Source organism: Ursus arctos, unplaced genomic scaffold, assembly GCF_023065955.2.
Source record: "Ursus arctos isolate Adak ecotype North America unplaced genomic scaffold, UrsArc2.0 scaffold_3, whole genome shotgun sequence".
In the NCBI taxonomy this organism is placed as follows: domain Eukaryota; kingdom Metazoa; phylum Chordata; class Mammalia; order Carnivora; family Ursidae; genus Ursus; species Ursus arctos.
The window spans coordinates 36,631,863-36,657,239 of record NW_026622985.1 but is presented as its reverse complement, the minus strand read 5'-3'; the positions used below and the strand labels follow the sequence as shown (position 1 = coordinate 36,657,239).

General features: G+C 40.2%; 1 protein-coding gene across 3 annotated transcripts in view; it reads right to left on the bottom strand.

Annotated features, from left to right (window-relative positions):
* Window positions 1–9,115: 9,115 nt before the first annotated feature.
* The window catches only part of DYNC1I1 (dynein cytoplasmic 1 intermediate chain 1), a 295,259-nt gene continuing 278,997 nt past the window's right edge, over window positions 9,116–25,377 (bottom strand). For all 3 annotated transcript variants that reach the window (XM_026506111.4, XM_026506119.4, XM_044386674.3), the window contains one exon: window positions 9,116–10,063. In XM_026506111.4, coding sequence (XP_026361896.1) covers window positions 9,953–10,063 — 111 coding nt within the window. In that variant the 3' untranslated portion in view covers window positions 9,116–9,952. The remainder of the gene's footprint in view (window positions 10,064–25,377) is intronic.

Genomic DNA, 25,377 nt, shown 5'->3' with positions numbered 1-25,377 from the left:
ACAGATGCTAAAGAGTCCAGGCTGAAATGAAAGGACAGTAGAGGGAGATTTCAAAATAAGAGAAGGGTCAGTTTATCAAGACAATATAATAAACTAAATATGTAAGTGTCTTGTAACAGAGCTTTAAAGTGCATGGATAAAAACAGACAACTAAAGGATAAATAGACAAATCACAGCCATATTTATGTATTTTCACTTCCCTTCTCAGTAATTGATTGAACACATAGAAAATAATCAGTAAGATTACAGAAGATTGAAACAGTACTCTCAGGCAATTTAGTCTATTTGACATTTTTAGAACCACAGACCCAATATCTGAAGAATTCACATTCTTTTTAAGTGCACATGGAACATTGACCAAGCTAGACCGTATGTTAGCCCATAAAATAAATCTTAATAAATTCCAAAGGATTTGAAATATAGAGTATTTCTTACTCTGTATGTTTTCTTACCAAGCAGAATCAAACTAGAAATAAAAACAAAGATATCTGGAAGGCTTTCAAAATATTTGGAAATTAAACACACTTCTAAAAACCCCATGGGTCAAGTAATATATTGCAACGGAAATTAGAAAATATTTTGAACAGATGATAACGAAAGCACAACAGATCAAAATGTGTAGGATACATACAGTAAAAGCAGTACTTAGAGGGATTTTTATAACTTTAAAAGCCTAAATTAGAAGAAAAGTGTTTTACAACCAGTGATCTAAGTTTCTACTTTAGGAAGTAGGAAAAAAGAACAAATTAAATCCAAAGTAGAAAGAAGAAAAAGTGGACAAACAATAAAGAAAAATCAACAATTCCAAAAGCTGGTTCTTGAAACAGATTAACAATATCGATACCTAACAAGACTTAATTATTTTTAAAAAAGACAAATTACCAATATATCAAGAATTAAAAAGAAGACATCTGTGATTCACTAGAAGAATATAAAAAGGTAATGAGGGGATAGAAGAATAATTTTATGTTAATTTGATAAATTGAAACGGACACATTTCTTAAAAAAATACAACTTGCCAAAATGGAACCAAAAAGAAATAGAAAATCTGAATAGCCTATTTCTATTAAGTAAATGAATTTATTACCAAGAACTTTCTCACAAATAAAACTCCAGGGCCATATGGCTTCACCAGTGAATTCTATCAAATATTTAAGGAAGAATTAATACCAACATTCTACCCTTGCACAAAATAGAGGATATTGGAACATTTCTCAAAGCCTCATATGAGCATCATCATGTAACGAAGACCTGACAAAATTACAGACCAGTATCCCTAAGGAACAATTATGAGAAACTGCTTTAATTATTAGCAAATAGAGGCTAGCAACATATTTTGATCCAATGAGGTTTATACCAGGATGGCAAGGTTGGATTAACATTAAAAAAAAAAAAAAGCAGCCAATGTAATTCATCACATTAATAGAATAAATGAGACAATTACATGACTATAGCAATAGCTGCAGAACAAAAGCATATGGTAAAACTCAGCACCTGTTCATGATAAAGCATTCCAATAAGCTAAGAAGAATAAAATAGAATTTCTTCATCTGATAAAAGTGAAACATTGGAACTCATATAAGATCAGGGACAAGGTAAGGATGTCTGCCTTCACCTCTTCAATGCAGCATTGACCTGAAAGTGCCAGCTAGTGTTAAGGGGAAAAAAGATTGGAAAGGAAGAAATACAGTTTTCATTCTCAGTATGATTGTGTATGTAATAACCAATGGGATGTATGAAATCTAGAAATAATAAATATGCTTCGTAAGGTTGCAAAATACAAGGTAAATATACAAAAATTTTATTTCTGAAAACTGGCAAAAAGTATTTGGAAAATAAAATTTAAAAACAATTACCACATTTACAATAGAATAAAAAAAATACCTGGGAATCTTAAAGATGTGCATAACCTAAATACTAAAAAACATTGTGAGATAAAGATGACTCAGTGAATGGGAAGACGTAACTTGTTAACGGATTGGAAGATTCAGAATTGTTAAAATGTTCATTCTTCGAAATTGGTATATAGATTAAATGAAATCCCAATTGAAATCCAAGCAATATGGTTTTCTTTTTTGTTTTTTTAAGATTTAGTGAGAGAGAAAGCACAAGCAGGGGGAGCAGCAGGCAGAGGCAGAAGCAGGCTCCCTACTGAGCAGGGAGCCCGATGCAGGACTGGATCCCAGGATCCTGGGATCATGACCTGAGCCGAAGGCAGATGCTTAACCAACCGACTAAGCCACCCAGGTGTCCCGCAATGTAAAGTTTTACAGTGATTCTAAAATTATGTGGGAAAACAAAAGATCTAGAGTAGCTAAAACAAGCTTTCAAAATGAATAACAAATTTGGAGTACTTACACTACCTGATTTCAACACTTATACTACCTTTCAAGATAAAAGCTATAGCAGTCAAGACAGTGTATTATATAGAGACCAATTACTCAAAAAATAGAATATGAGTTCATAAAAATAGCTATATGTATATCATCAATTGACTTTTTACCAAGGATGCCAATTCAATGGTCAAAAAGAAAATGATTTTTTTCAACACATATTGCCAGACCAGCTAAATATCCATAAATTAAAAAAAAAAAAATCAGTTTTGACCACTGCCTCATCCCATACAGAAACATTAATTTAAGATTCATCATAGAGCTAAATGTAGAGGCTAAAACAATAAATAGAAGGAAACAAGATAATATCTTTGCGACCTGTGGCAACCAAAGATTTGCTAGGAAGAACTATAAAATACTAACCAGAAATGATTAAAATGGTCAAATTGGACTTCAAGAAAGTTTAACATTTCTTTATATCACAATATTTTAAGGGAATGAAGTTCCACGTCCTAGACTGGGAAGAATATTTATAACACCTATATCTGACAAAAGGATTTATATATAGGTTATATAAAGAACTTTCTTAATAATAAAAAGAAAATCCAGTTCTTAAAAATGGCCAAAATATTTGAGCAGCTTGTTCACAGAAAAAGGTGTAATGTGACATGCAAGAATGGCCAATAAGCACATGAAAAGGTGCTCAAAACCACTAGTCACCAAGGGTAGGCAAACTAAACCCACAGCTAGATAGTGTTTCATACTCCCCAAGATGGCCCAAGTGACGTGGATCGACAATACGAGATGCTGGAACGCCGTGGAGCACCTGGAACACCGATGCTTTGTTGTGGGAATGCAGGATGGTACACCCACTTCGCAGGACGCTTATGAAATTTCTTAGGAATTCTAGTTAAACATAGATCTACCATGTGACCCAGAAATTCTACTTGCTGTATTTGTCTAAGAAAACACGTGCCTACAAAAACTATACAAGAATATTCACAGCAACGTTAGACCAAAAGGCCTCCAACCGGAAACACTAATGTTCAGTAACTGGTGAGCAAGTAGATAAATTCAGAATAATTGTAAAATGGAATACCAGTCAGCAATAAAAAGGAACATACTACTGAAATATTCAGCATGTGGACGAATGTCAAAAAAAATTACGTCAAGCAAAATAACCCAGACACAAAAATAAGGCCTGCTGTGTGATTTCACTCCTATGAAGTTTAGGAGTGGAACGCGCACAACTAATCTGTGTTGACAGAAATCAAAACAGTGATTGCTAGAAAGGGCCACAGGAGTATTTCCCTCCTTATTAAAATATTCCGTATCTCGTTTTGTCTGCCGGTTACGTAAGTGTACATAATTGTTAAGATTTTTTGAACCGAACACTCCCTATCTGTGCATTTTATCATACGTGAATTATGCCTCAATGAAAATACAAAACCTTTTTCTCATCTTAAGTTTACACATAATTTGTAAGCCTCCCTGGAGCGTCAGCTGCTTTTAAGTTCATCTTCAGTTGCTGGTGTTGCTGTTTTAAACTATGACTTCTTACTGAGGTTGCTGGTAAGCAGGGAGCCTGTTACTCCCACAGATAAAAGGTTAGTTGGAAAAGTCAGAGGAATGACCTTAATTATATTAAAGGGTGAAATTTGGAATATGTGCATAAGGGCTTATAAACTCAGTGCTTCCCACATTCTGGACAGAAGAGACAATTAGTACAAAGACCCTATGATTGGAGGTGTGTGGTGTGTCAGGGAAGAGTGAGGTGGGAGAAATGGGAGTGGATTAGTGAAGATTAGGTAACAGGATGTAGGATCAGACAGGAAGTGAGAGTCAAATCATACAGGGCCTATGGGCCACTATCAGGATTTTGCTTTTACTCCAAGTGAGGTGAAAGCCTTTCATGTGTTTTGTTTTGGTTTGTTTTTTATTGAAGTTGAGCTGGCCTACTATGTCAAATTAGTTTCAGGTGTTCAGCATACTGATTTGACATTTAATGCATTATAAAAAGCTCACCATGGTAAGTGCAGTCACCGTCTGTCATCATACAAAGTTATTACAATATTACTGACTATATTCCCTATGCTGGACTTTATATCCCCGTGACTTAAGCCATTGGTGTGCTTTGAGCTGAGGAGTTCAGTGTTGTAACGGTGTCGTTCAAGCGGCTATGTTGGGAAGAGACAAAGAGGTCAAAGGTGAGAGCCAGGAGGTCAGCTAGGAGATAATTGCAAGAATTGATGTGACAGATGATGGCTTGGCCCAGGGCAGTGTATGGATAGGTACTTACTCCTGGCCCCTTGTCTTGCCACACAAAATGCATGACTACGTGCATAGCTTACAGCCTATATTGGAAGGCTTTTCCCTCTTCACTGTCTTCCAAGGCCACGCTTAAGTATGGCTGTAATGTAGCTGTCGTCCATTCTTCACGTTCACCCACAAACTGAGCCAACCCATATGTACTCTGAGCTCTGACCTTTTCCTCTTTTTTCAGCCAGTCATGCAGATCCCACCCTCCCCACATAGGACCATATACGCAAGCATGGGAAAGGGGGGCTGGTAAAATCCTGTTGGGTGACATTGGGCTTCTGGGCTCCTTGCTCATGCAGCTTACTCACACCCTCCGGTTCTGCTTGCATGTACATCCTGGATACACAATTTCAATCCTGTAGAAGTAGTTTCTTCTGGATCTTTCTAACTTTCTAACTTGGTGAGGCTGACAGGACTCAACTTATAATGGGTTGTTTGGATGTCTGCTATCTTCATATCTTCGTGGTGAAGAGTTCTCCTTCTCCCGTGACCCAGTCACATGCCAGGAGCTGTTTCTCAAAAGTCACATAATTCTTCGCTTCAGATAGCTCCACTTTCCTTTGGAACCTCATGGGCCACTGTTATGATTTCCCTACTGGGGCTTGCCATAAGTTGCCATATCTTTTCCCACCGGTGACACTTCTAATACCGCAGCATCTCTTGAACAGCCCGGTAGAGCTCCCCGCCCTGCGGTTTGGATCTCCTGCAGAGTCCTTCCTCATTCTGAGCCCCCGCCCAGTGCCCTGCATGCCACCTGGTAAACAGAGTATTCTAAGTCGTGGAGTGTGTTGCCTTCAGAACCTGGAGAGGCCTGCCAGGCGCTGTGCTTCCTTGTGTTGGGAGTTCTCAGCTCCAGCCCTTTCTACTTGGGAAGGGATATCCCAGCATGTGCCTAACCACTGGATTCCTAGAAACTCCACTGAAGTAGCATGTTCTCAAATCTTCCCTGAATCCATCTCCCACGTTCTGGAGTATATATACCTTACCGGATTCCTGGTGCGATAGTTAACTCTTGTTTATCCTACCTAATCAGTGCGAGGCCGTTGATATGATGGGTTGATGTAATGTTCTGTGGGTGTTCAGGCAGGTCCAGACCTATTTTAGAATATGGTGGAGGATAAGACATTAACAGCCCTGAGACAGAAGTGTAAATAAATATTCTCTTTCTCACATAAGTACAAACTGTTTCTAATCTTACTGTATAGTTGGAATAGAAGACAGTGCATTCGTGAGCGACACACCATGTACCAAAGGCCTTATTAATCTGTTCCAAGAAAGATGTGATGTATGACACAGCAGCGATGATAGGAGCGCCTACTTGGTTGAGCTTGCATGACTGTTTAGTTATTCTCCGAGATCTGTCTAACTTAAGAAGAGGCCAGACTAGTGTCTTAAATGGATAAATTCTAGGGACCGCCACTCTGCATCTTCTAGGACTCTAAGAATGTCGCTAATGTCTGCCATCCTCCCAGCCCTACCCTGAGATGTGATATTGTTTTTTATTTACCATCCTGGTAGGAGGAGGTGGGGGTATGGCAGTTTCAGAGATCTCCACTTGGCCTTCCCTTCTGTATAGCTCTTACCCCAGAGGCCAGGAACCCAGTGCCAACTATGTTGGTTCCAATTGAACCACTCAGGATTGGGGAAACGGTCACTGTGTAGGTCCATAGACCCAATGAGCCCTTTGTGACCTAGGGGTTAGTAAGGGCTTTATTATTTTACCTAGTCACTATAAGTTACCATTCTAACTGGGGACTATGATAAAGTTTCAGGTTTCATTGTGAACCTAGACCCTATATCCACTAGTTCTCCAAGTATCTGATTTTTTTCTGCATTATACATTGACCTGAATAAATGGCCATAAGTCCCTTTGGGGAAGGACTGAGGAAATCATCAGAATGTTTGTCCTGTGTTCTTCCTGCTAGGCGAGATGCCTCTTCAGCCGACGGGCTCTAGATGAGCAAATTGGCTCAGGTCTGAGTAATGAGCAGAGGATCGTGATTTTCTATTGCGGTAACTGCCTTGAGCCACTTGCTCCTAGTTTTTTCATTTTCTTTTTCTTTCTTTCTTTTCTTTCTTTTTTTTTCTTTTCTTTCTTTCTTTCTCTTTCTTTCTTTTCTTTTCTTTTTTCTTTTCTTTTCTTTCTTTCTTCTCTCCTCCATTCTTTCTTTTATGTTTTCAGTTATGGATGTTAAGCGCCATTCGAGCTGCCTGTTTTGCCCTTCGGATGCCACGTTCTGTGCGTGTGTAAAGCCCCCTTCACAGCCCCCTGACGTAGCTGGCCGTTACAGTAATTGTGGCTTCCTGGCTTCTGGGGGTAACTGCCACCACCCCGCCACTGTTAACTCCAGGGTGTCGTCATCCCCGTAGATACTAACAAGCCCTGATCTGTGCCTGTGTCTCCTGCTCTCAGCCCTGGCCTGCGAAGAAGGCCACGACTAAGATCCCTAGAGATGCTTGTGTTTTCCTCACTAGCTCACTGCTGATGGTGTTGGTGAAGTGTGTGTGCTCTGGGCCCTACTCTGTAACATAACTCTTGGATGTGTCTTCCGTTTTACCTCATTTCTCTTCTAACATAATCTACTTCCTTCAGCCCCTTTATCCCTGTCTGTACTATCAGGGCAGCTCACACAGTTTCACTTCATGAACTGTACACTACATCTTCTCCAGACTTCTAAGAACCACTGCATCAACCACCCTATCTCCTGGGGTCCTTGCCAGAGTATAAAATCGTATATCCCAAAAAAATGCCACTAGAAGAAGTGAGTTCTTGCCTATCCAGTCTTAACATTCTGGCTCCCTTAAACCCCTCCGAATCCAATTTCAGTGTTGTTCCCCTGACCCCTAATGGTACTTGTTAATTCTTGCAACTCTTTTGGTGATGAGTCTCTTTGTTCTCTTATCAGGCCCAGCATGTCTTCTCCAGACAGATTGTGCTGGGAGAGCCGTCAGACGTCTGACCCTGAGAGAGAGGGAAAGACAGAGGGAAGGACGAGGGGAAGGAAGAACCATTAATTTTAGATTGTAGTTCTAGAAAGTTTTAGCAGTGTTGACAGGGAGTCCTTGAGCCAGTTACCTCTCAGAGAAGTCTTACATCTCCCAAGAATAGGCCTGCCTCAGTGTCTGCTGTGCTCAGTCAGCTGAGAGCAGCTTGTGGGAAGCATGGCCTTGGTCAAACAAGGTGATGGATTTCAAAGCAGAGCAGCGGGAGCGGTCAGTCAGGTATGCTGTCTGCAGTAGGAGACCAGAGAGGCAGATTTTCATGGCTGCCACATTCCTTCCAGGTACAAAGCTGGGCTGACTTGAATGGCTGTGGACTGGCTGGGTATCTCTCTATCCACATGACCACTGCATGGTCACCTTGGGCCTGTGTGTGGCGCAGAGATCTCAGGATGGTTATACCTCTTACACAGATGGTTGTCCTTCTTGGCTTAGGGACAAAGAGTGAGTGTGCTCAGAGACCAAAAGGAAGCTATAAGTCTTCTCATAACCGTGTCCTGGACCCCACACAGCATCACTTCCCCCATAGTCCATCATTTACACCAGCTCAGCCCGACTCCACGTGGAATGGCACTGCACAAGACTGTTTTGGAGACCAGCTACCACAGTGGGATGCGTACGTATGTAAACTTATGCAATGTTCCTTGTGCTTACTGCAGGGGCTCTGGCCTTCTTGCTATTTGGTCTTTCTTTACTCATGGACTCATTGAGAGTTTGGTAATAGCAACTCATGGATTATTGATTTATTCTTGGTCCTTTAGTGTAAGCTTGAGAAACTTTTTTTTTCCCCTGGTACTCTTATTGGATTGCTTTTAAACCTATTTAAGACCCTCATATTTTATCTTTAAAAATTCCTGCCTTCAAAGAATTTCAGTATCTATATACCATAGAGCACTTTAGAGCAAAAGCATGCCATTGTTTTTAAAAGAAATCTCACAGTTCAAGGAGCCTCTACCACCAACACATCATGGAGATTCTCTTCCTGAAAAGCTGAAAGTCTGTCTTCAGATGTTTTTTATGACTCAACCACTATTTATTTGAATTCTCTCTAGGCATGAAATGACTTTTTGAGAAAATTTTCTATTAAAATTGTTTATAGACATATTTCCTAGTCCAATAGCAATAAACATAATTTTCTGGTGTAAATTCTTTTAAAAATTTGAAGAAATGTGCAGGACATTTGGTATCTGTTCACCTTAACCAGTTTTCCTTATTCCATTTAAGACCGTCTTTGGGCAAAAGTGGCTCTGGTGAGAGATAAGGGGAAGCTTTCCCAAAAACCACACACGTTCCCTCGTAAAAATAAAACCAGAGTCTTGGTTTAAGTCCAGCCAGGCTAGCTGCCTGTAAGTTCATGATCAATCTCTAACATGGCCTTCACGTATCTCCCCCACCCCCTTGTCATAGCAGAATTCTAATCAGGCTTTCCCCAAGCGGAGGACTGATCCACGCTGGCGCAGACCTGGTGTGGAACATTTTATTGGCCATAATGGTGTCATATTCAAGAACCACAGACTTTTGTTGGACTGTGTTAGCTTGAATGACAAGTATCAATAGTCAACTACATTTGAAATATTGTTAAAGTACCTAGAAATAATAGGCATTAAAATTCATTCCGTTCACTGCAACAAACCTCTAAAGATTTCTTGTCCTCAGTGGAACCGGCATACTGTAATTGTTATTTGGACCTTAATGTCACGTCAGCAGCAGCAGAGACAATACGGTCCTCTCATTATGCACATGCTCTAGGATCGTTTATTTTAATACTTTCAAATAAATATGTTCCATGCAGCACACCACACTAAATAAGGAGCAGCAGTGTTCTTCTAGTAAATCCATCCACAATGTGAGTCACCATGTAAAACACCACATCTCGAGTCTTTGGCCCTGTACCGTATCATGAAGCACACCACATCTGCACCTAATCATATCTGGCTTCATATGGATTTAATAGGACTGTGCCAGAAGTGCATGTAAGAACAAATTTAACCAGAGGTTTCCAGCTATTAAATACAGCTACTAAGTAGTTAAAAGGCAACAACTAAACCCGTAAAGCCTACACCCCCCCCCCATTTTTGAGACAGAAATATAAAGACAGAAATGCTCTGGTGAATGGCAGGTCAGTGGAAAGCGGGGTGGGATACATTCAGAATACTTGGAGCAAAGCTGGCACATAGGACACCCAAAATGTCACGCAACACTGATACTGAATGGACACCAAATACGAGTGGAATCGATGACTGCAGAGCTGAATTCTAGAAGGTGAAGGTCGGGGCTGGGGTTGGGGTGGTTCGTTTCCACTAGGCAGATAACTCAACGGTGCCTTCCTCCTCGCTATCAGCTCTGTTGGCACGGATCTCCACGAGGGTCCTGGCAAAGCGGGTCCATTCGTCATTGTGGGGAACTGCAAGCTGCAAAGCAAATTAATGGGAAATGGTGAACAAGTATCTCACAGGCCGGAAAGCCCTGCAGCCTCCTGACTGCTCCTCCGGGGGCAGCCGTTTCTCTTGGACTATAAAGGAGGCCAGATCATCCCTGAATCGGCTCTGAAGTGTCACCCTGAAACTGACAAACTTAAGAGAATAATGTCACTCCCAGAAGAAAAATCACTTGTGGAATTTTATAAAACTTTTAAAAACTTACATAAACTATACAATGACAGCAGCCAGTTAAAGCACTTTCAGTCATGAAAACCCATCGTAAGAAGACCAGAGTTAAAGTGAACACAGCAAATAAAAACTGCATAATTGACTAGGATTTTGAAATAACTGTGGTACTGCCTTTCTAAGTCCAGGCTATTGGTCCTTTTTTAAGTGTGGCTAGTGCGCTAATATGCACGGCTGAAGTCTAGTTTACATATACAAAGAAATTTTACTATGAAAGAATGATTTGGGTATTCAGCAAGATCTTACCAAGAGTTCTAAGTACTTCACATGTATTAACTCATTCCTCACAACAACCCTATGTAGGGTAATACTAGTATTTCCATTTTACGGAAGAAGAAGTCAAGGCACAGAAAGATTAAATCATCTGCCAAAGTTTGCACAGCTAGCAAATACCAAGGCCAGTATTCTCTAGCTCCAGGATCTGCATCCCTAGCCAGTGGGCCATACCGATTCACCAAAAGGGGGGGGGTTATAAAATTGCCCAAATACTATCTTCTTCTATGCACAATGCAGTGAGGAGAAAATTAACCCCACCCGATACAAATTACATATATGAATTTTGTTAGCTGATTTAAAGGATAATGATTACACAGCATCCAAAAATGAATTGCTTAAAGATAACCATGCAAATGCTTGGAATGGAAAAGAGAATTATTTGAAGATGAGAAGTAGGATCAAGTAGAAGTCTGAATGGTTTTTATAGAGACTAAAATTGATTTAGACTGTACAGTGATTTTCTTGGAGGACTGCCCTATAAGACGGGGTACCCCATCTGTAGGTACTAGTGCTACCCTATTCTATAAACATTAATAACATTCATCTCGATACACATTTTTGAAAATAAGGAGGAAGCCAAGCTAAGCTTTGTGATCACTTTTACAGCTGAAAAATTACCCACTGTACAGAGCCAAATGATTAGAACTTTAAATTTTTTTACAGGGGATGATATTCTCAGATAATGTCTAAGACAACTTCTTGGAGGATGGCATCATCAGTCGACAACATATATCCTGCCATTAGTGTTCTAGTCCTAAGGTTTAAACGTTTCAATAATATAATTCTGGAAATGATCTACAGGTGGGGGAGTAAGGTCTACTTATTTTGAGAAATGCAGTACCAATAAGAATTCTCATTTGGTCATTTGAATGAGTTTTTGAATAGTTAACTACTTCCCTAGTTATTGAAATAAATCCAGATTTCTCCTTACGCAATGACATAAGTTCGTAATAGTACTGAATGACAGTTACCCCTTCGCTCAGTCCATTTTCCCTACTATGAGCTCTTTTCCTAGGTTCCACCATTCTTCATTTTACTCAATTTTAGAAAATACTGCACCGGGGAAATGAGGCCTCCAAATAAATGCTACCAAAGAGCTAACAAAAAGCATAAGCAGCAAAGGGTTGGTATCATATTTATATGAAAGAATAGGTCCACTATTTCTTTTCTCTTCTCCAACTCCTGACCAACTCCTTCCAAAAAGAACCACAGCACTAAAGCCTAGGGAGAGACAAAGCCAACCATGATAACATGATTGTAACTTTTTCTCATAGTAGCTGAGAATCAAGCTATAACTAGAGCACCTCATAATTTCACAGAACTTGAAGTATTGGGAAAAAGCAGACCCTCCTCACAATACGTTATACAATATATGATACGGGCTAGAGCTCCAGGAGTTTGGCTCATAAACATGGCGCTGTATTACTGTTGAGGCGGTGCAAGTTTAACGACCGTCCGATGCCGTGGGTAATGGGCTGTTGATAGCAATATATAGGGACTACATACTCAAACGAGAAAACAGGTAAATATGTTTTACCTAGTTTCGTGAAGTAGTAATAGCGAGACTGTTAAGAAATGATACGAATGACGGTTAGGAAACATCGAGGTTTGAATGTGTGTCCAGGTACAGCTGGAGATAGAACTGAGTACCATTTATGACAGTTAAGTTGTACACCTAACTTTTCAAAAACGAATTCTGTTAGATTTAAATGTTTCTAAGGAAGAAACAAAAATACCCTGCAGTGGAACTACCTTTGACCCTTTCCATGGGGATGGGACTACGGAAATACCAGCACCTGTCCTTGCCCTCACAAAGGAGTTCCTGGTGTTCTAACGCAGCTTGTCCTCTTTTTGATCTGTGAAAGTTTCATTTAGGTTGGAAATATTAGAAGTTTAAAGAAAAAAAGAACAACATTCTACAAAGTATTTTCCTCTCTAGAATGCCATAAACTTCACAGAAATGTTTGCTTTGGTTCACAAACAAAACCACAACAAAAAACATTCCAGAGTAGAACACAATGAAAACACAATTGCTTCTAGAAACTTAAATTTACCTACCTCATCCTATTACACTTTCTCATTTAGTTGGCTATAAAAATAACCCAAGATGATTGTAACGTTAGATTTAGAAGGTGAACTGCACGCTGCCCTGTTTTTAGAATTAAGTATCACCATCAGGAAGCGCTTTAAGTATAATCTTAGCTTGAATGTGTGAATGTGTATTCACAGGCGGTTTCCACACCCAAAGTAATAGTTTTTGGCATCTGAATTACTTGTAGGTAAGACCAAACAGGCGTCCTAACAAACAAGAAGACCACTCCTTTCATTTTACATCTGTGGCTGTACATAGCATCCATTTGGACAGAACCGTCCTTCCTGTCCTTGGCACTCCTGACTTTCCTCACCTGGTTCTGTCTGATTGGAAGTGGCTGGAAAGGAGGCTCAGGAGCATAAACTCATCGGAGACTTCCTCTAGGAGGCTTCTAACCCAATAATACCCTAATCGTGAAGTAGGAAAATTCTTTGTCCCTGTTTCTTAGTTAAAGACTAAGACTGCTCTCGTGTTCCTCCAGCTAGCACACGAATGTATTCAGTCGGCAGGGGCTGCGGACCAACTCTATGCCTGGTGCCGTGCTAGGGATTAAAGAGACAGCAGTGAGTGAGTGCGGCACACGATGACCATGAGAACAGGCGAAAATGACCGTGTTTTCTTGGGTCAAAATGTGTGAATACTGGCATAGGTGTTTGTTCGGATTTGTTTTTGTTTTTTAACTTCGTCGACATTCCAGACATGAATAGCCTGAAATTGATCTTACGGCGGCAAGTGCACACTTCTCGGTGTGGGTTGTGTGTCAAGCAAGTGGCAGGGAAGCAAATGGCATGTTAATGACATGGCTTCCGCATCTCTCTACGTTTCTACCGCGGCACTGAAGGCCAAATCCAGAGCAGAGTCGTTCAGAATAATTTTCCAGCAATTTCCATTTTGTGATAGGAAAAATTTTCACACACGTTTTTAATCGTGATGAGTAATTTCAATTGATTAAAAAAAAAACCTAGAAGCACCGTGAAGGAAACAGCCCACAGTGATAGCAGGGGAGTGCCATAGAGAAGGACTTCTAAGACCTGTCCGGTATTGTACTGAGTCAGAATGGGTCTGGAAACATTGGCCTTCAGATTCATCTGCCAAAGTCCACGTCCTAGGTCAGGATTCAGATTTCGCCACTGCTTTGTAGACGAAGTGCACCCACAAGCCAGTTCACCCCCACATTAGAAAAGTTCTAATTTTTTGCTAAGTGTATAAAGCATTTTTATGCCATAAGCACTGGGGGCTGTGATTCCTGAGATAATACAATCTCAGTTCTAAGAGTGACGGCCTGTTATAGGTATGATACAACCCTATTTTTACAGCCTAGGGAACGAAGGACAAAGACAGTTTCTGAGGTAGCAATTTGGCCCTAAGGAGGAGGTAAAATGAAGCTCAGATCTGGACAGGCGACTTAAGTCCTGTTCTCGTCTTGGTTACTGGCCACGGTCGGGCACTTAACCTCTCGTTGCCTCAATTGTAAAATGGGGATGATGGTGTCTGACCCATTTATCAACAGAGATGGGAAGAGGATGAGAAAGGTAATCTAAGGGAAGAAAATACTATGAGTTCATCATGGAATAGCCACGCGTTCTTTTCTAAAGCGTCACTCAGATTGAACATGTTCCTAAAAACAGCCTCTGTACGTGGCATACATACCAATTTATAGCATTTTTGTGATTTTGTTTTCTTAAAAAATTAATGCTGGTGTTTACCACGTGAGGACATTAAGGAACAAGGCATGACCTCTTTTAACAGGTAGGGAAGAGAAGAACGGGAGCTACAGGATCTGCTGAAGCCCACACAACGCCCACACGTGCGTGCGGGGCAGGCAGGAGCCCCGGCCCTTGATGAAACGCCCGCGTACCGCAGCGGAACGGCAGGCAGGTAATGTGTTTTCAATCACCTGCTAAAAGATTCTAAAGATTGTATTTAATCTTCTAGGATTCTTCGGAGATAAAAGGTCAAAAATAAAAAGCGAAAGTGCAGAAGTTGTGGAAAATTTATGAAAATTAGTCCCCTCCTTCCTACTTCTGAGGCCGCGTGGACCTGCCCCCTCCCTGCCTAAATGGAATGGAGGGTGCCCCCGGATCCTGCCCCAGCCCGTCCTCCAGGTAACTAGCTGGCCTAACCACTGGGTGTCTGGCCTGGGCTTCTCGTGCACTTAAAGGGAGGCAGAGATTGCAGAATGACTAAATTCTGAGTTTGGAGCCGGGGTGACTTTTTGCACCTCCCGTATCAGTTTCTTTTCTTTTCCCTGCTCCGCCACTTATTTGCTTATGAAATTTATGTCTTAACGTCTCTGATCTTCATTCCTCCATTCGTGAGAAAGGAATTTTGAGACCCATCTCCTAGGACTGCTGTGAATAGTAAATAGGACACCCTCCCCCCAAAAAATCATAGGCTTAGTAGCACGGTGCTTGGCACATTATAAACTCTTCGGAAATGTTTTTTTTTTATTTTTCCTTAATGCTTATTCCCTTCTTCATTATTTTTGTTATTTTTGCTTCTTTCCTTTTCTTTCTTCCCATTTCCTCCTTTTTACCTATATAGATCTGCATTCTTTTTGGAAATACTCCTTATTTTTGTTACATTTGATTTCTTGAAAACCCACCCAAATAATTTCCTAAGTGGTCATACTTCTAATACTAGCCAAATTTTGTGAGCTGGGTATGGGGAAAGGGTTCTTTCAGATCCCAAGAAAAATTCTGTCCCAGTACTTTTTATTGCTCATTTAAAAAATCAAATTTAAAGTACAATTATTCCTTATAAATATACACATACACGTATATATCTACAGATACATGCGTATTTATCTTCCAGATATGGCCAGTCCGGCATTCCCTAGCTGTTTCCTCGGCAGGGCACTTTTCTATAGTGGGATTCTACATTTTTAGCTCAAGTCCTAAGGCTTTGTAACCGCTGAACATGCTGTTATAAAAATCAAATGACTTTTTATAACCAGGGTTAAATACACAAATATCATTCATGTGTCCCTTTTTATATGCACATGGCTAACAATTCTGAACAGTCCGCAGTCAAGCCTCCCTCATTTGTTAGTAATTTGAAAGGCTTTATAGTACCTAGCAGCTGATTTTAAGAAGCTGCCTTATCTGCAGTAACTCCCACCGGCCCAAAGCTGCATTTTTTATGGTAAAAATATCTGTCTCAGGCATTGCTTATATAAAAGTAGCTTAATTTAAAAAAAAAAAATCTTGGGACAATTAAGACAGAAAACTATTCCGTGATTTCAGTTTGGTTTCTCCGATACATTACGCATGGCAAACCAATGAAAACGGATAGGACTCCAAGTTTCAGGGTAAGTGTTCCATGGATGTGTGTTTCATCAGCATCTTTGTAATCTTTTAATTAAACGGAGTCATTAAAAAAAAGTCTGGGACGATTATGTTAACGATTGATGCTGAACACATCCATGACAACTTACCTCCTGTATTCACCTAAAAATTAAAGTTTTCTATTGAAAAGATACCTTACAAATTACCTTTTCACTTTAGCATTGATTTTTGTTGTTGTTGTTAATGCGTTTACAGAAACCGTGGAAGCGAATGTGGGTTTCCACAGAACGACTGGTAAACCCTTCTAAGCCCTAAAATGTTTTTTTAAAAGTGCAATTATTAATGGCACCCCAATTCAGGAGATTGTGGACTTACTGGTATACAAATACACATTTGTGTTCAGAGGAAGCCGGTATTTCTTCGGACAGTTCCCTTTGCCACACACACAGATGGAAGCAAAGTGGGAGGTAATAAGCAATGAAACGGCCGCTGGAAGGAGCAAGCTTACTCGCTTCACATAAATACCAGCTCCGCTGTATTTAACTCGTGGGGGAGTCTACATCACTGGTAACAATGGATGAAACCACGGACCGAAATTCCAAGCCAGAGTGCAGGGTACCGAGGGGGTAGACGTGCCGGCGGCTCCACCACAAACAGATCCGCTGTGTGGTAACTTAGCATTTACAGCACGTGCAGGGAGGGCCGGAGGGGAGAAGTTACATTAGTCTCCACTCTGTAGCATCTGCCATTTCCCAGTCGGTAGGATAAAATTTCTGTGAAATTTAGCAGCATGCAAACTACTATAGTAGTCTGATGAGATCCGACTATTTTAGGTTAAGAAAGAAAGAACCTATTTTATCATAAAATCCTATCTAAGGGACTCCTCACCCACCCGCGAAGCTTGAGATCCCTCTGCCGAAGTTCTCCTCCTCGTCTCTTTAAATCAGCGGTTGACTTTTACCGCATGTTTGTCAGAACACCACTTTAAAAAAAAATCCACTACCACCCAATTAAGGAAAAAAATAGAGGTAAGACATGAAATCAAAAGTAAGTAGTGAAAAGATGGCTCTGTACCCGTTTCAATAAGCCAGCAGCCATCGAAGGAAATTATTTTAAATACTACTCTTCAAAATGTTCTTCATGTTAAAATTTAGCATTATACGAAGCACAACAAAATTCTGGAGTTTCTACCTGCAGAGGAAAAAAAATCACAGCTAAAAAACAAAGAGTTAATTTACGAAGCCTGCCGATGACCTTGTTCACATCTGTATTAAAATCTCATCATCCTTTTTTCTTGAGAAATCTCTTAAGCGTTATTTCTTTTTCTATTATTTGGACCGATCTATTCCTCTGCCCAAAAGATGGAAAAAGTGCTAAAAACTTTGGCTGATGGGTAATAATGGAAAATAAACTTTGTAAACTTCAATTACCACTCATTTTCCGTAACAGAAAAGACCAAGAAAATGACGGGGGAACAACAAAGCGTGTGCTTGCTGCTCAAGCAGCCCCGTCACATTAGCTGACCGAACCTATCTCCCTTCCCCTCCTGATATGATTAACTGTAGGTTTTCTAGTAAATTCCTAGCAACTACTGCATCTAAGCAGTTTTGACAAAAAGAAAGCTTATTGCTAAACACCTTAAAAACATTTACCAAGGTAATAAAAGAAATGTCATTCCCTCCTACTGAATGTTTGAGCATAAAAGAGGTATTTTTATAATGTAGTTCATGATTTACCATATCTATAGTGTCCAAAAAAAGCACAATGAAAAGGGAGCATTTTTCCAGTGGTTTGACAACTATTTGAATCAACTGTTAGGCTTTCATTACACTAGTGGCCAATTGCTCACTTTTAAAAGCGCAGGAGAGGTGAGGGACTGGGATAGGGAGCGGGGAAGAAGGACGAGCCTTCTTTTCCAGATACATTTTCTTTATATCCTTGTCTGTGCAAATGTAGTTAAATGGATTACTTTTCCTGTCCATCAATCTATAGCCAACTTGGAGGCTGCCTTGTGAATGCTTCAGACAATTCAGCTTTCCCTTAACCTTCAACTTTCACATGTGAGACGTTCATTTCTCCAAATATTGATGGAGTGCTTTTCTGTGCTGGGCTGGGTTATCCTGTTCAAACAGATACTCGCTAAGTATCTACCCTGCGTATGTTTCTGTGGACGTGGCACTCTAAAAATGAGAAAAACCTTACCAAGGAATGCGATTAACCCAAGGAGTGCTGCCAAATGAAAAGGACAACAGCAGCAACAAACAAACGAAACCCCCAATGGTTTTTCTAAATCAAAAACGTGGCTGGTTTTTAGGCGACTAGAAGATGCTCACTTTTTACCTATGGGTCTTTAATGCTAAGGTAAATAAAAATAAAATATTTCATCTAAATGTTGAGAAACTATTGTCTGGCCATGAGGAGAAAGATCTTAGGGAATGGACCACTGATGAGTTTTATCTGCCATCCTAAAAAAGTAAGAGTGCAAAATTTCTTCAACAAGGTTAAGCTTTGATACTTCCTAAATGATAAATAATTCATGTGTTAAAATGTAGAAGATGTTCTGATAGCTGACATTCTCAGAAATTCATGCAAACCTTCTTTGGAATTAGAATAGAATGATTCATTCACTTCCTCGCTTTGCAAGTCCAACCTCTGTAGCATATAAATATTGACACGTAAGCATGCATAAGCAGGCACTTGATTTCATATCATCTTCTAGATACACCAAGAGCGGCACACATACTCCTGCAAGAAACAAACAACTCTCCATTTGCATACAGGCCAGTGTTAATCCAGCCTCACACATGATTGCAACCGCTTCATGCTCGGCTGGTCTAAGCTGTGATTTGAGGCTACTGTTCTAAGCAGTAATTTTTCAAGATAAAATTTAGCAGTTTTGAAATTCTAAAACTAAACACAATTTTGTCAGCCATAAAAAAAATTTTAACACTATAATTAATGACTGCTTCAAAATCCAAACTGCTATTGAGGATGACAGTTTGAAATCACAGAAGAATCATAAAGATGATTAATTATACAAACTGGTACTCGTTTCAGAAGGTTTATATTCATAGGCCATTTATCACCAAAATGGGAATATATGAATTTCATTGAGTATTGCAAATTACTATGCACACATTAATTTGGTTTTTATAAAATTAGATATTAGGGTTTTCTTTTCATTGAATTAGCTTCTCCATAATACATAAAAGTCAGAAGTAGTTTCTTATCAATCTGGAAAAAAAAAGTGATTTGAAAAGATATTAATCCTATAAATTCATTTTTATAAACTAATGTACCTGAATAAGCACACTATTTATATAATAATTAGTTTAATTATGGTCTTTTACATATATAATTATCCAAATGAAAGCCACTGCTGCTACGTTCACTATAAGATGAGTAATTATAACATTAATTGGAATTAATAGTGCTTTTTCTTTTTCTTTTTTAAATTAAGCACTTTTCCTAGAAGACATCAAGTTAATACTAAAATTACAATCATACATTTTAACCAAATTATTTTATTTCAAATACATGTAATTTATTATGACAAGGAAATGGATTAATATATTACTTCAAAGTAGCTTAATTTAGGTAATTATATTTATTAGCACCCCAAATCTGCTCATACAAATATGCCTTTGTGCTTTTTGACTCCACTGCACAGTGTTGTGGCTATGGCAATAAAAATTCAGGTAAGAACTGAAAAGTCCCATTGAAAACCCCAGCGGTTTGTTTCCGTGTCATCAAATATCTAGATATTATCGACAGAGCTAAGTATTTGGATTTGCAGTTTTTATCTGGATGTTTGGCACCACAGAATAATTTATGCCAAAGTCTTTTCTTTTCCAAGAAGTGTTTGGCATCAGCTAAAGAAAATAATATTGTTTATCCACTGAAGAATAAAGCCAGGACTTGCAAAGACCTTCAAGAATCGAGCAACTTGTGGCCACACTCACTTAATGAGAAACACCAGTGTTTGGGGTGATTATGACTGGACTTGGGGAAGCTGAGCCCAGCCCCGCGCTCCCTTCCGGAGGCTGCCGCAGCCTGGCCATGCTCTGGTTCGTCCTCCGCGGGGGCTGCTGGCCTTGCTAAAGCACCACAATTAACCGAACTGATTTCGAACCCTGTTCTTTTTCATTAAGGGACTCTCATTTGAATTAACCCCCAAATCTCAGTGTAACTGCGCATTTTGTGTTCTGCACACCCCTTCCCCATGGAGAGGGGATGACTCACATTCAGGGTCCAAGACTTCTCCTGGAAAAGGGATGGAGGTGCTGTCCTATTGCAAACATGAAGGAGTTCCACAAGGCAGATGATTATTGCCTAAGTGTAAGGCACTTAAAACCCGAAACGTATTGTATTTATTTTGTATCACTCAAACTCTTTTGAACTCCCGGCACTTCCAGCTTTAGTAGATTCCTCTATGTTGAACTGCTCCGTAAAGTGCACGAGAGACGGCTCATCAGACCGCCTTCTCCGTCTGCTAGCTGCCTCGGGAAACTGCTGGAGGCACTTTCTCATAGTCCTTGTACGTTACACGTGGACCGCCATTCTGAAGTGCGTCACCATAGGCCAGTTTTCCCGTTGGGATCCCGAATAAACGGTCATCCTCATTTTTCATTTCAGCTCTAAAATACACTCAGGTGAACACTGAAGCCATGCTTCACCTTTTTAACAGGTGTGTGTGATCTCTCGTGTTCACCTGCAATTTTCCTTTCCAAGAATTTGTCAAGACCCTTTTAATAGAGTAACAAATGTCAAATTTACTGTATGTATTGAAATCTGTAATAAAATGACTGCTGTTCTTTTAGCCCCCAACCAGTCATAAGAACCAAGTCACTTGAAATGCCGCCACAGTTCCGGGTCACACCGCGGAGGCGAGCACGTGCTTCCTCCGGCAGTTAGTGAGTGGGGCGCCAAGCCAATAAAGCGAAGGGCGCTGACATTTATGCGTCTGCCCGGCTCGTTCTTAAGTTGCCATTTTCTTTCCCAAGTCCTACTGTAAGCTGAAAATGGTTTGGGAATTTTATCATTTGACTACTGTAGAAATACAATCAGGGATTTGAAACTTGTGTGTATTTATCACAACTGAAAACAAAATCTTCCCTGGAAGAGGTTAATGGAAAAAGAAATAACAGGAGGTGGAGGATAAACTGCTTCTTTCAAAACTGGAGCTGCAAACAGCATTCTAACTAATTCCGATAAGCAGCAAACATAGTTGTTAGGGGATATTTATGACAGCCCATCTGTGTGACAGCACTGAAGCATTAACAATAGGAACGGGCTTTCTATAAAACACATCTGCGAGACAGACAGGTAGATAGGCTGACTATCAATCATCAGGACACATGACTAATTCTATACTCACTGGCCCGTGGGCTATTAAAATCCACTCCATGTATATATAGAAAAGCTTGCTATTCAGTAAAGAAGCCACGGCAGTGAGTAATTCTTATTTTTAATTCTCTAGAATATGTGAGTTCACACATCATTTAAAAAAATCCAACAATGATTAACAGCTCTCTGTGAGCATATTCCGAAGCAGCATGCGCTCACCGTTTTCAGGTTATATTTGCGGTTAACTTATGACTTGTTATCTTATCCATGTGCCAATTAATTGGATGGGATCGTATGGCTTCACAACAAACAGACTGCATCCCACAGCGTGAAGAGAAAGATCCTCAAAACTTACTCAAGAGCTGGGCTCATCTCTAACTTTACATCTTAGAAAGCTGAAATGGTTCGTGCAACCACTGTCTATTTTAATAACTTTTAAGATGCACAAATAGAATAAAAACTATAGCCAAATAATAAAAGGGGGTCTTCTCTGTGTTTCATTGAATTCACATGACTTCCATTTATGCTAATGGAAGTTAAGCACCTGCTTCGCAAAGAAAATAGACCCCTATCTGTGAAAATAAATGTGTACGGTATATTTTCCAGACACAATACTGAAATCAAACAACCAAAAATGTGTGCTATATAAACAAAGCATCACGTGGCCTACCTGGAAACATTGCTGTTTTATATTTCACCTCATTAGTCATAGGCCCCAAGATATGACTCATGCTTTGCCATTTAAATGCAACAAAAAGGAGAAAAGGGGTTGGGGGGGGGGGTATGGACATACTCAATCTGGTGATTTCGGTGAGCTCATACACAATCCTCTGTTTACCCCTTCAGAAGTTCATAATAAATTGCATCAGTAAATCTGGATTCGGGCCACTGCTCTCTGCCATCATCTTAAAAGTCATGGAGGATAATTGTACATAATAGGGGAGGGCATGAGCGTGGGGGCACTGTGCTGGGACTCCCTGCAGCAGCTGCAGCCTCAGCTGGGACAGGAGATGAGGCAGACAATGGTAACGACTGGGGACACCAGGGTCCCTCTCTGCAGTGTTCTCCTGGTTGAGCGCCAGGTCTCACAGGAAGCGTGTCTGCCTGGACTTGAGTAGGGACATCTCCACTGGCAGTCACAGAAGTCTCTTACCAGGGAGTTCTTGATGATGGTGTGACAACTGAGTGACAGAGAGAGACTGTCCATCTCCACTCCAACTGTAGTAGGCATCATAGAAATCTTTCCCAAAACTCTATTATACGTTCGGTTAAACTTACGGTATGGGGAGGTGAATGAGAATATCCAGTATGGTTTCAGCCCTAGTTCTATGGGCCTCATGATGTTTATAATCTACAACCACTGCCATTCCCAGTCAACATTTTTTCACCATACTTCTTTTTCCCTCCCTTCCTCCCTCCCTCCATTTACCCCTTCCTTCCTTCCTTCTTTCCTTCCTTCCTTCCTTCCCTCCCTCCTTTGTTCTTTTCTTTTTCCTTTTCTTTTTTCGAGAAGGAGGTGGGGAAGGGCAGAGGGAGAGGGAGAGAAAGAGAATCTTAAGCAGCCTCCATGCCCAGCATGGAGCCAGACACAGGGCTTGATCTCACCACCCTGAGCTGATGACCTGACCAAAATCAAGAGTCTGGTGCTTAACCGACGGAGCCACCCAGGCGCACCGCACATTCAACATTTTTAGACAGTCTCAAGACATAGATAATAAGACGATCACACAACATGTACTACATATGACCACATTTCTAAAGGTTTCTCCTTTTTCGGAATGGTCTAGGTCAAGGTCATCATTTCTCATTTCTGATTTGCATCATGAGCGGAATTAAGAGCAATACTCTAGTGCCAAGATTGACCACATAATTTTGCAGGGCCTAGTGCAAAATGAAAATGTGGGATGCCTTGTTGAAAAAGTTCTTACCAGTTGCAAGACGGTGACAGCCAAGCAATAAAGGGAGCTCAGGGCTCCTCTATGCCCCGGGCCTGTGAGATGGCACAGCTTACAAAAGCATGAAGCCAGCCTCACTCCTGGAATAGGACCCTGGTGAGAGAGAGCTGCTGCCCCCTCCTGCCTCCTCAAATCAACCAGGGACAAATGAATGTGAGGTCTCTTCCCGCAGACAGACACCTATTCAATGTACTGAGGTCTCAAAGAAAATGGATCAACAAAGTATACTCGAAAACCACCATTTACTTTCTTGTACGGATTGTATTATAAAGCTTACTTAAAACTGTTTCATCTTCTTTCCTCGAGGATTCCATAAAGCAAGCTTTTCCATCCAAAGGCCAGCATGACCCTGGTGAGGGTTCAGTTTTAACGGGGACCAGAGCACCAATTCTGAATACAGATAATGGTAGCGCAGTCTACCGGCAATTTGATCCTCAATGCCATCTTTTTTCTCTTCCTCTCTATTTTCTCCTTTTGAAATCACTTCCTGCTCAAACCTCTTCCCTCTCGTCAGCCATGCACCAGCCTTAGATTTGACCTCAAATTCTAAACGGGGCCAGCTTGCTGTGAAGGCGCTCTGCCTGGCGTTGTGCAGGCTAGGTGATCGGGAAGGCTGAGGAGGCAGTGTTTAGAGGGCGCCCTTCTCTTGTAGGTACAGCTCTGCTCGGTCAGTTCTAGGCTGGCGAACGAGGCGGCAGGAATTACAGTAATGGCGGCGCTTGCCCATGAAGCGAGCTACCATCTCTCAGAAGTGGGCTTCAGCTAAGCTCCCTTCCCTCTAAGTGCATGGAGACTCTACAAAGTTTGCCTTGAGAGACTGAGGAGAGGTTATATGGATGAGCAAAGAGGAAAGAACCTCTCCCCTTCACCTTTCCCCAGAAATAAATAGGAGCCAAATTTGTAAATACCTTACAAAAATACTTAGGAAAAAAAAAAAACTATAGTTAAGACAAAATTATCTTGTTAAGTCTAACTTTTTCTGAGCTATAGATGGCTTTGTTTATGAGGAAACCATGTAAAAAGAACTGTTAAATGTATAACCCTATCCTGATTTTTTGGCCATTCAGGGAAGGGCCAGAAGATTATATAATATTACCCACTCTCAATACAACAGTATATCCTTTTTTTTCTGGGTAGTGAATTTGTAGGGATAAACAACCCTACAAATTGTTTGGCCTATTATGTGGCACAGAGATTTTTCTATAGCCTGTCTAGACTCCAGACAATAGACAAGACTGGCCTATAGCTACAGACATTTCTATAGTCTGTAATATCACTTAGAAAAGTAAGAGCAATAATACAAAAATGAAAACCAGGCTGACCAGCCACTACAATAGTCGAAATATGAGCATAGTAACACTTTACAATTTAGGAATGATGATAGCAACCCAGAAAGAAGTTTTAGCAGCCACACATCAGCCAAAGCAACTTCTGCAAAATCATATATCCTCCTAAAATATGAGTCATATTCAAGTAATTCTGCCCACAGGCTATAAAATCACTTTATTACAGAAAATTCTGTATATATGTCGTATCCTGTTTTCTCATATGTTATAACTTATATGTTACATATAGATAACAACAAATAACACGTGTGTGTGTGTGTGTGTGTCTGTGTGTGTGTGTGTGTATAAAATACCTGTGGTCAACATACAGGCTTTCAAAAGGCCTTTCTTGAAATAAACCAGATTGTTAAACTATTCTACTTTTCATCCGTCTTGGACAAAACAGTTAATGCTGCACATGATCTTAAGAGAGTTAAGGCACATTATATATAATAAGAAAGGGAGGTGGAGAAAAGAGTTTAAATTTCATCTATTTTCTGCCGTTTCATCTCTGAGCATGTCTCCACATCTATTTCTCTCCCACAATTACACTTCTTATAAACAAAAAAAGAAACCGTGGGTTGGTTTTTTTTTTTTTTTATATTCCTCTTCACTAGCTTTTTAATTTAGTAAATGAACTAATAAAGAGGATTTGCTTTTGTTGTTGCTTAAGTTGGTTTTGATGGAGACAATGAAAAAGATGCACTGACTATAAAGAATAACCATTGAAGAAAATATTGCTGTCAAACCACAGACAATATTTTTGATTTGAGGGCAT